At 25.1% G+C, this 12,020-nt stretch overlaps 1 protein-coding gene across 1 annotated transcript; it reads right to left on the bottom strand.

The window, feature by feature from the left end:
- Positions 1-5,922: 5,922 nt before the first annotated feature.
- On the bottom strand, positions 5,923-8,291 carry LOC106328087 (WAT1-related protein At4g01450-like). The gene is made up of 6 exons (XM_013766449.1): positions 7,946-8,291; positions 7,513-7,575; positions 7,270-7,386; positions 6,765-7,152; positions 6,535-6,686; positions 5,923-6,348 (listed from the first exon to the last, which is right to left on the bottom strand). The coding sequence occupies exons 1-6, from the start codon at positions 8,128-8,130 to the stop codon at positions 6,165-6,167; spliced, it is 1,089 nt and encodes a 362-aa protein (XP_013621903.1). The 5' UTR covers positions 8,131-8,291; the 3' UTR covers positions 5,923-6,164.
- Between the last annotated feature and the right edge of the window lie 3,729 nt (positions 8,292-12,020).

Below are 12,020 nucleotides of genomic sequence, written 5' to 3' on the forward strand. Positions count from 1 at the left end.
GGAGAGGTTTTAATGAGGCAACATTAGCATGTTACAAACCCTATATGGTTATGGCATCCAAGGGGGAGTGTTATTAATCATGAAGTGGATGGTCCATAACCTAGACCATACAAGTTCAAGACTAGAGTCCATTGGGGGTTTACATCCATCCACATGGAAGACCCATTTTAACCTTATATCTTTATGAGTTTGACCATGTCATTATGTAGAGTATCTTTGTAATCAATTCTCCCTTTGACTCTAACTTGTATGAACCACTATATATAGTGGTGTAAGCAATAAGAAATATACAACACATTCTCACAAATCTTCTCTCAAATTTTAACACATTTTTAGTATTTTCTATACATTTCTTCTATTAACTAATAATAACAACTTAGATGTTCGTTAGCGCATACAGAGATAAACGTTTTATAATTACTTATTAATACATACATTACTAATTAAAATACTAGAATGATAAATTATTATATATATTTTTTCATTTGAATTTTTTTATGTATTGTAATTTTTTTACACTATATTCATTATATAGAAATTAATCTTAAAGTTATTCAATATTCTATTTTTAATTATATAAAACTAAGAATTTTGCTTGATTAATATTTAGTAATGCATTTTCTGTTTTTATTTTTATTTTTTGCAGATAACAACACAATATATATAGAAATTATCTTTGCATTTTATAATATATTTTAGATATTGGATAATTCTTACTATTATTATAGTCACTTATCTAATTAAAAAAAAATCGTTTTAATATTGGGGGTACTTTATATTTTATTCATTAGGGTATAATCGATATTAACCACTCTAAATTTTAATGTGAGAGTTTGACTGCGAAAAATCACTTCGCAAATAATAGTATAGATAGACTATATAAACCTCCAAAATTATGTATTAATGGAATTCATATTAGTTTAAAATTATGCAAAATAAACATTAAGATAAAATGATGAAAATCTTATATATTAAAACAGAAGTCACAACCTTAATTCATGTGTGATTTTTTCAAAATAGACTCTCACTAGAAATCATTTATCATTCATTTATTACTAATAATATAGATTAATAATATATTATTCCTAATATAACTTCGACTCCTAAAAACACGGATTTGTTAACAAACTCACCTTGATTCATGTGTGATATTTTTATTTGGATTTAAATTTTTTATTAAATGTATTTCCTTAATGCTAATATATAATCTTTGAACTACTTAAATCATAATATAATTTGATATATTTTAATTTAAAATATAAATATATATATATATTTAATTTTCTTAACAAATGTGTTGAAAAACATTATAACAATATCTTAATTATTAAAAATTGTATATAAATATTTTCACTAATTTTGTAATTAGTAATGAAATTAATGTTATTATACATAAATATATATATATATATACTCTTTTATCTTTTATAAAATGAAAAAATATATCAAATTTTACTATTTTATAGTTATATCTATCATTTTAAAATAAAACATTGTATTTAACTAAATAAGATAAAATTATTTTAAACTGATAAATTAATATATTTTATTTTCACAAACATTAAAAATTTATGCTAGAAATATAATATGTTGGTAGAACGGGTTAACATTAGTAAATTAGATAATTCATGTATAAAATTAACGTATCTTAAACCTTTATATATATATATATATATATATATATATATATAGTTATTATCTTAAATGAATAAACATAAAAAATATTGATAAATGAAATGTAGCGCTTTGAATTACGGATCAAGATCATAATAATTGAATAAAAAATAATTTTAAAATATATATAATAAAAAATACCAATATATGTGATGATTTGAAATAATCAATTAACTTACAGCATGAAAACTATCAAATTGTTATATTTAAAATAATTATATATAAACATTTAAATATATAAGTAACTTAAAAAATATATTCTAATTATGTAAAATATATATAAACATGAAAATTAATACATGGACGGTTGTGCGGATCCGAATCTAGTTTATAGTTAATTTTTATAACTTTTTTTAATATAGATTAAAACTCTGAAACATCTTTTGAAATAAAGAAAATATATTTAATATTAAGTTATCCAATAAAAATTAAATGATAGACATTATAAACAGTTAATTAGAAAAAAATATTAGTTATAACTATGTATAAAAATCTTAGATAACGACGTGGATATCTAAATTTCAAATAGGGTAACTAGACTTATCTGTCACTGGTGGATCAATTCTCCTAAAATTAGTAAAGGACTGAGATACTTCAGGTCCAATAAAAAAACTGTGGATAAAAATACAATAAACCTTCGTATGGTCACTATACAGCAATACTCTTGCTGTTCTCGATTCAGATTTTTTGATACAGATTTTCCACTCGATTTAATCCTAAAATTGTTTTTGAAGTGCGTTGGCTTTCAATCCTTTCTTGTTCCATTCCTCAGCAGTATTATAAAGAATAAGCAAAGAAAAAAAAAAGAATAAGCAAAGCCATAGACCAACTTCTTTTAGTTTAACAAAAAAAAAATTCTTTTAGCCATAAAAATACCACAACTTCTTTTTGTTTGTAAAATATGATAATTTAGTAAAGTATAAACTGTATAACATGAAACGGTATGGGAAAAGAAGAAGCCACAAAAAACTAAGCGACGCATGCACATGATTGATTGTTTTCGTTGACAAAAATAAGAGTGATTGTTGTATTTACGTTTGCATATATATTTTTCTTTTAATAAAACTTGTATATATGTTTCATACAAGAAGTTGAGATTTTAATTCTCACACTAAATTTGAGATTTTAATCTACAAGAAGCTGATATTTTAATTCAAACACTAAATTTTAACCTGTTAAATTTTTATTTAATGAATATTTTAAATTTTTACATAATTTATTTATTTTTATTTTCATATGTATTTTTTACTAAATTTGTGCATATCATTTATTTTAATAAGTTTTAGTGGGGCTAAATTATTATCTTTTGAATATAAGTCTGAATTGCCGTATAAAAAATATGTAGGTTCTATTATATACTATAACGTAAAATTAAAATTTTAAAAATTATATCTTGTAACTGATAATATGACCGTAAAAACTACAATCGTAAAATACTATTAGTAGATAATTCATCATATAATCAATTCTTATAAATATTATTTAATTTTAATATTTTTATTTTAACAATGAATATATATATATATATATATTGACCTAATTTTTGATATTTTAAAATTAAATATTCTTAATAAACATATTTACTTTTATAATATTGTGCTTTTTAAGATTATTGAATCTGAGTTATTTTGTTTGTATAAATAATTATATTGAATCCTAAAATTTATAAAATAATTGACATATTAAGTTATTTAACTATATTTATTATTTGTCTAGTACTTTAATTACGATTATGATATATTTATATAATAATTATTTTTATTTTTTTTGTTATATTAATCATATTCGAAATAGTATTTTTATATTAATTACAAAATTAATGGAGTATTTTAAAATTACATAAATTTATCAATAGAAATGAAATATACATCTATATTTACATAAACATATATTTAATCTTACCAAAATATTTTTTAGATTATTATGTTTTAAAATGATTCAAATATTTTTACTTTTGTCAACAAAATTTATGGGACAAATTTAACATTGATAAAAGTTTAGTGATCTTACAAAATTTTAATGATATATTTTTAATATCCTACATAATATCAAAATTAATTTTATATTTGTACTTCTATTCTAACAGTACAAGATAGATATCTTAAAATTTAGTTATTTGATACTGGTAAAAAAGATATTGGATAGTCCATGAAAAAAAGCAAAGAGATAATAACACGATTATCCGTAGTCCATGCATCGAGTTTTATTTTTTCAAAAGTTTCTTAAAAAGGTACTACTACCTACTAGGTGTTTTGTTCGGATATACATGCATAATTATATGTTTAACAAAACTAATATAAAAAACTAAACACTCATTCATGTAGGTGTTTGTTAATATAGTGTACTATTTATTAAAATAACCTGGGTATGTTGAATTATTTAGAAAGTTTTTACACACTACATTCATTCTTATTTTCTCATTAATTACCAAAAAAATATTTATTTTTATTTTGGTGAAAACAATCTATTCTTTTTTTCTGCAAGCGTATGATCTAACCTTTATTGATAGTCATAAAAAAACAAAAACAACAAAATATTGAGTATGTTTCATGTTATATTGGAGATAGAGAAATTGACTAAAATACCATATTTCTAATATCATTTTCCATATTTTTAAAGAGTATAATAGACACTTATAGTTCTGGAGTTAACTAATCTATACTTAGAATTTAGATTTGATGAGTGAAGTTTCGGAGGAAGGTGTTTAGGATTTTAATAAATAAATATATATCTATATATACAAAATTTAAAAATAGTTTCAAAAATAATTTTCAATTTTCAAAAATAAAACTAAACAAAAGTAAAAAAAATTCAAAAACAAATTTATAAAAACGTTTGAATTTGAAGACGTATACAACTATATATTTTTTATTATTTATTAAAAAAAATTACAACAAAATAAAAAATAAATTAAAAAATATTATTTTTATTTATTTAACTATTTATTTATATTTATATTTATATATTTATAAAGCAACAATATAAGAGCTTTTTGCCTCTGTAAAAAAGAAAGTATTTATGAAACATTTTAATGAAGGTAAACATGAATTGTAGTACAAAACATATGGTAAACATGAAATGTGGTAAACATGAAATACTTCCTCGGAGATATCAGAAGTAAACGATCAATGCTTTCACTAAAACCTCATGTAGTATAAATGTTAAGAGTTATAAAATTTTACCAATCTTTATTTTCCTGTTTCTTAAATTTTAAAATTTTATGATTAATTTTTTTATAGATAATGATCACTTTAGCTGCTGGTCATGATGTCTTTAGTTTATATGAATTGAAAAATTCCTCATAATATAGCGTTTGATTTGATAAAATACCTTTGGGAAAAACATATATAAAGCAGCTTTTGATAAAAATATGACAAATAAAATTATTGAGAACATGAATATCTCTTATACCAGTTAGATACTAATTTAAACCCAAAATAAGAATTAATCAACATATATCAAAAGAATAAAATAGTACTCCCTCCGTTTCTAAATGTAATTAGTTTTAGTAAAAAGAGTTTGTTTCACAATATAAATAGTTTACATATTTCAATGCATCATTTTCATTTATTGGATATTGTGTAACCAATGAAATAATATTAAGTTTTTAATAATTGGTTGAATTAATTGGTTAAATGATATATTCTTTTAAATAACAATTTTTTAAATATTCGTGTTTTTAAGCAAAACTAGTTACGATTAAAAACGGAGGGAGTAATAAATAAAAATATATAGATCCGATTGTCCTAATTCACTTGTTTGCAGTTTTTAATAAAGTTATTATAAATAATAATATACCAAATCAATTCTTTTTGGAAGGGCTAAACATATTTTCCGGTGGCACGCACTCCAAATCAGCTGTTCACGAACACACTCTTTCAGGTCACAAGAATATCTCCTACACTATTTTTCCTATTACAAATATTTTTTGTAATTTTTATTTTGTTGTTTTTTTTTCTCTTTTATTTCAGAGAAGCCACGACCCCACAACACATTATATGACTTTTTTCAAACAAATGATGTGGAGGAGAGCATTTGCCCCGAACCAAATGGAGCTACAAGATCAGGCACCATCCATCAAAGGTCTTAGAATAACCGATTCCAACAAAACTGAGTTATTTGGTGATAACTTATAGCTAAATCACTCTAATAAATTGGGTTATTTTAATCTAGTACGGATTTGCTAGTCTAGATTTGTTTAGGATAATTTGTTTATGTAAGATGATTTTATTTTTGGTCAGCATGTGAAAGGATTTACAACAAAGAATTCAGACAAATAAGTCCATTTTCGATACAATTTATTATTTAAAAAAAAAGATTACAATACCCAAATTAAGCCATTGAAAAGTAAAATTCAAAAGTTTAAACATTGCAACACAAGTGAGAACATTCTCCAATAACAGTCAAATGATCACTTTCTTCTCTTCTTCATAGTTGATTCGTAGGACATGTCGGTCTTTCTAGATGAAAAGAGGGTTTAGGTAAGTGGATCAAGGAGTCATGGGGATAACCAAAAGACGGCCTAATTTGTTAACATTTGTATGGTCTTCCTCTTCCTTTTCTTCTTCCACCGTACTTGTAGGCAACTTCACGATCTTAGAATCAACTATCTGTTTACTCTTACTCCATAGAAATAAGTATAAACCGACCACAACAACCACAGATCCAATAATGCTGCAACGATAACAAAATAATTTTGAATTAGAAAGATGTTGACGATACAATTTCCAGGGATTTATAGAGCTGTAGTAAAATTAATTGATCATGTTTCAGATATATCATTAAATTTTAACCTACTCTTTGTTTTTTTTAAATGTGAGATTTGTAATAATATTGAATATTCGCATAGTTTTAGTTTACCTTCCTAAGTAAATCATACGATGAAGTATCAAGAAATCGAACAAGGTTGCGGACATAAGTATGACAGGACTGAATGCTGATGTAAAGACGGGTCCACGTTGTTTAATACACCATGACGTTCCCACCGTACACAGTCCTTGGCCAACCGCACCCTATAAACATATGTACACACAATAGATCAATGTTTAATTATCATGAGTTTATATTATATGTATGTGATGTATATATACCGCTATAATGATGGTGATGATGGTGAGTTTGTCTCTGAGGATCCATTCTTCCAAATGTCTAGACTTGATCAAGCTAAGAAGAGCACACTGAATCGTACCAAAGACCGATAAAATAACTGTACTCGAGTATGGACACGGGTAGCTCGAGTTGATCTTGGCTTGTATAAGCATCCAGGAACTGAAAAACGTAACTCCTGTGAATAAAAGAAAACATCCTTTAAACCAATTCTCATGTCCTTTGTGGATGTTTAATATCATTGCTTGTTCTTGAGAGTTCGATAATGGAACGCCTTGGTACAACGTAAGAGTTAAAGCTCCTGCTAAGCTTATTAGAGCTCCAACAACGACGCCGTATCCTGCTTTTGTTTTCATATTTAGCTTGTCAAATCTAAAAAAAAAAAGAAATCAATATTAATATGTGTAACGTTTTAGATTATACGTACACTTGAAATGATAACATATTGGGACGTTTTTAGGTTATAATTATGCTTAATAGTAAGTGTACCGAAATATTAAAGCCATAATGAAAGTTGTGGCAGGCATTGTTCCCCAGAAAGCAGATCCAATAGTGGCAGAAGTGTAGCTGAGGCCAAGCAAATAGCAATATTGCATCAAACTCGCGCTGCAAACAAAACATTGCAATAAAAGATTTAAAAAATAAAAAATAAAAGATTAAAAGAAATCTACACAATAAAAGAGGGACATAACTGAAGAAATTATGAGTTAAGGGGCTAAAACTGAAACTCACCCAAAAAGGGCACTGGCGAAATGCTGAAACGAGATGCTTGCAGTTAGCTTCGGCCTTGTTTTCCTGACCAAATCGTGTAAACGAATATTTATTTTGTCCGGAACACAAAAAAAAAACTGAATATATCTATTCATATAATCATTAAAACGTCAATTAAACGGTTTTAGCCTCGAACGTTATTTTTGTCTTTTTAAAATATAACATTTCACAGCATAGTAAACAAAATTTAAATTGAAAAATTACTGGCTTGAACTTACTCTGTTTAATTTTAAACAGCATGAAATGTAAAATTATAAAATTATAAAACAGAATAAGGATATTTAAGTATTGGAAATAATTTTGCCTATTATTTTTGTTTATTATGCAGCTAAAAATTATAAAAATTGAAAACCTAAGAAACAAAATAATTATTAATTTTCAAAATTAGACTTACCGTTCCCAAAAATAAGCGATCGGAAGAAGAAAAAGGGTGGAAATACCCAAACGATAAGTAGCAATAACCATATGATTAATGCCTCCATCAAGAACTTTCTTAATCAAAGCCTGAACCATCCCATTAATCATGTTAATCACGGTAATCATGATCAGCGGTGCCCATTTTCCGTCGATATAACCCATGATTAGTAAGTTAATTAAATATATATTAATAACTTAATAATAAAACGTCTCTTCTCTCACGTAGCCTCTATTCTCTCTCTATCTCGCTCTCTTCTTCTTTTATCTCTCTTCTTTAATAACTTGTTTGCGTAGTAGAAACCAGGTGGATATATTTATATAGACATGAATGCTGAGTTGGAGGCAACAAAATTTCTTTTGGAAAATGAGTCGCTGGCTATTAATTTATTTTAATACAACAAGAAGTTAGTTTTCGAATTGTGTATATATATAATACAGGCTTTTTAATTTTCTTAGTGGAAGAGAGTAGTTGTTTCTTTTAGGACTAGGACTATAAAATCTTAGCTTATAATCCTAAAGCAGTTGTTTTCCAACTTTAGCTTTGATTAAAATAATCATCTCTTTTCATATTGTAATCTATCTAACTTATTGTAAACAAATCTCTTAGATATTTTATGAGAAGTATTGCAACATATTTAAGATATTGATATATCATTAATAGAATGGTTCTTAGATTCTTTACGGGAAGAAGTTTAAACTAATAGAATAAATACAATACATGGAAATTGCCTAAATACCACATTCATGATATCAGTTTTCATGTTGATCTTAACTATTTTTATCTTTACTTTTAAAGAGGTAAAAAAAATACCTATAACCTTAGGGTTAACTAATCTAAACTTAAAGTTTAGAATTGAGGGATGGTGTAAGTTTTTGGAATGTGAAGTTTAGGATTCTAGTAAATATATTAATAATTAAAAAATTAATTAAAAAAAAAAAATAGTTTCAAAAATAATTTTCAAATTTCAAAAAGACAATTTAAAAGAAAAAAATTTGAACAAAATTCATAAAAAGTTTATATAAAAGTTCGAATTTGAAAACATATAATTCGAAAACTATAAAAAAAAATTTATTATTTTTATTTTTTAAAATAATTATTTATTATTACGATGTCAAAAAAAATTTATTTATTATATATGAGAAGTAATGGTATAAGAGTTTTTTGCCACTTAACGAAGAAGTTATTTGTGAAAATGTTCCTTTATTGAGAGTAAACATGAATAATGGTACCAACAGTGTGGTAAACGTGAAAATTCTCTTACAATGCATGCCATTCATTTCTTGGTTCAAAATGGAAATTTTTTAATTTTACCACAATTTTGAAACCACTTTTTAAAATTATCCTTATTTGATAACCATTTTCATAAATACCTTTAATTTGAAATAAAAATATTAAATCAACTCTCTCAAATCATTTATAAATGTTTAAAAATGATTTATAAAATATTGTAGAAGTTATAAACACAATCCCATCCCCTAAATTCTAAAATATTATAGAAGTTATAAACTCTCTCAAATCATTTATAAATGTTAGAGTATTCTAGATTGAATGTACTTTTGAAAAGTGATAACCAACTTATGGTATTTTAAGAAATTTCTCGTCTAAAATCTAAACATATACTATATTTCTCATTAAGCTAACCATAAAATCAATTAGTCTATAAATAGTTTTCTCATTCTTTCTAAAATAAAAGCTACAAATATATATGAGAATTAATGATATTTAATAATAAAGATTTGATAACAATTTGTGTACTCTCTATCATTTTGTTTAATTTTAAATTATTAAAATAAATTAAAGTTCCACATTTGACGTATAATAAAACTTAGATTTTTTCATATACTTTAAATTTTAAAATTTTTAAACGAATTTAAATTACTAAAACTTTTAAAAGTTCCACAGTAAAAAATATAAAAAATATTTTAAATTTAGATTTTTTCATATAAAAAATATGTGGTCAATGATTTTTTTTTTAAATATTATAAAAATATAAATGATCATAAATCATATGAGTATAAATTCTCATTTTACTGATATCTAAACATATTTAATTATTTTAATATCATTTAATATAAATTATATATCATATAAAATATATAATTATTTAAATTTAAATTTAAATTTTAGAAACGTGTACTATATTTGAATTGATAAAAATAAATACTTTAGTTTTATCAAACTACTGAAATATTTATTTAAAAATATTTTATAAATATCACATTCCGCAAATGAAACAGAATATTACCTAGTTTGTAATTATACTTAGAAAAATGAACCTGGAAGACTATAAATTAATTCAGGGTGCCTTAACTTCTAAGTTTAGAGAAAATTAAAGTGTTTCACAATTGTATTTTTCCTTTAGTTGATATAAACTCTGCTTTTATTTGATAAAATTTATTAAGCTTTAACTTTCTATTTTGAATCATTACACTGGACTCTATCTATTAACAACGTGAGCATTATAGTATAAACAAGTGCTAATCCGTGGAAGAGTTTAGCAAGGACAAAAAACCTTAAACGTATGTACTTCCTCCTTTGTAATATGACTTATTATTGGTTTCACCAACCAATAAGATTGTATTATATCATATTCGATATCTTTAAAAAAAAAAAAAAATATTGTCAAATTATATAATATTTTTAAAATTAAAAGGTAAAAGAAATAAATAAAAAAATAGTAGTAAATTCCAAAAAAAAAATATTCTTAACATCATCATCAAAACACTAAACCCTAAATCCTAATCTCTAAACCCTAAATCCTAATCCCTAAACCCTAAACCCTTGGATAAATCCTAAACTCTAAATCAAAATCACTAAACACTAAAACACTCTAGGGTTTAGGGTTACGATTTAGGGTTTAGGGGTTTAGGGTTTTAGTGTTTTTTATTTAGAGTTTAAGATTTTTCCAAAGGTTTAGGATTTACCCAAGGGTTTAGGGTTTACCCAAGGGTTTAGGATTTAGGATTTAGGGTTTAGGAATTAGGATTTAGGGTTTAGTGTTTTGCTAACGACGTTAAAAATATTTTTTTAATTCTTTTTTCTGTAACTTCTATATTTTTTTTACCTTTTTATTTTAAAAAACATAATATAACTTGATAATATTTTGTTTCATTTTTTAGAAGATATCGAATTTAAAATGATGAAATACTATTGGTTGGTGAACCTAGAATAACTCTAGGGGGTGAACCCAAGAATAACTCTTATAATATTAAACTATTGTTCTTTAAGAAATGGTCTCAGATGACCATAAACCAAGTTTTTCTTCTCAGTTTAGAATTCAAGGCCCAAAATCATCAAACTAGGTTTCATTTAATAGGATTATTTATCCTTATGTCTCTTTCCTTCTCTAATTACATTAAATAAAAAAATTGAAATTTCAACCCACAATCACGACGTCGTCTCTCATCTCTGACGTCTCTCATTTCCGACATCATCATCTCCGGTGTGACTCATCTCCACCACCATTATCTCCAGTGTTGTTCATCTCCGCCACGATTATCTCCGCCGCGATTATCTCCGCCGTCATCATCTACGTTTGTCTCCCTCACCTCCAATCGCTGCTCCGCTGTCTCAGTTATACTTTTGATTTCGTCGTATTAAAAATATAATGTCTCGATGTTACTTTTTCAATTCTCAATTTGATGAAATAGTTATGGGATTGATCCGTTTTTATGGATTCTTGTGATTTTGGTTTCAGTAAGAGTGATTATGTTGTTTTGAATTACTTTCATTAGAAAGAGATATAGTAAATCACTAGCAATGTTTGCTAAGATTCACTTTGGATGCAAAAGAAGCAAATTATTCTGTGAAAAACAAGCTAAGATACATGAAAAGTGATCATTGTTAAGTTTTGATTTGTATGTTTCTGGTTGTAGATGAATCAACTGATCTAACTATATTTGCTTGGCCACTTGTTCCATAATTACTAAAGTCTTGAGTTGTCTCCTTGCTTCTATGGAGAATCGGTCTGTTAAGCTTTAGCTTGTAACGATTTGTTTGTATTGTAGCTCAGTTAGCAAAACTTTAATCTCTAATACAGTGACATTAGCAA

The sequence above is a fragment of the Brassica oleracea genome, chromosome C3 (genome assembly GCF_000695525.1).
Source record: "Brassica oleracea var. oleracea cultivar TO1000 chromosome C3, BOL, whole genome shotgun sequence".
NCBI lineage: Eukaryota > Viridiplantae > Streptophyta > Magnoliopsida > Brassicales > Brassicaceae > Brassica > Brassica oleracea.

What these genes read in the sequence shown, in the direction of transcription:
- LOC106328087 (XM_013766449.1), bottom strand. Translation starts at nt 8,130, where the DNA reads ATGGGTTATATCGACGGAAAATGGGCACCGCTGATCATGATTACCGTG. An exon ending in ATCGCTTATTTTTGGGAACG is followed by an intron (nt 7,576 to 7,945) that starts GTAAGTCTAATT and finishes CGATTTGGTCAG; the next exon opens with GAAAACAAGGCCGAAGCTAA. An exon ending in TCATCACCATCATTATAGCG is followed by an intron (nt 6,687 to 6,764) that starts GTATATATACAT and finishes ATATGTTTATAG; the next exon opens with GGTGCGGTTGGCCAAGGACT.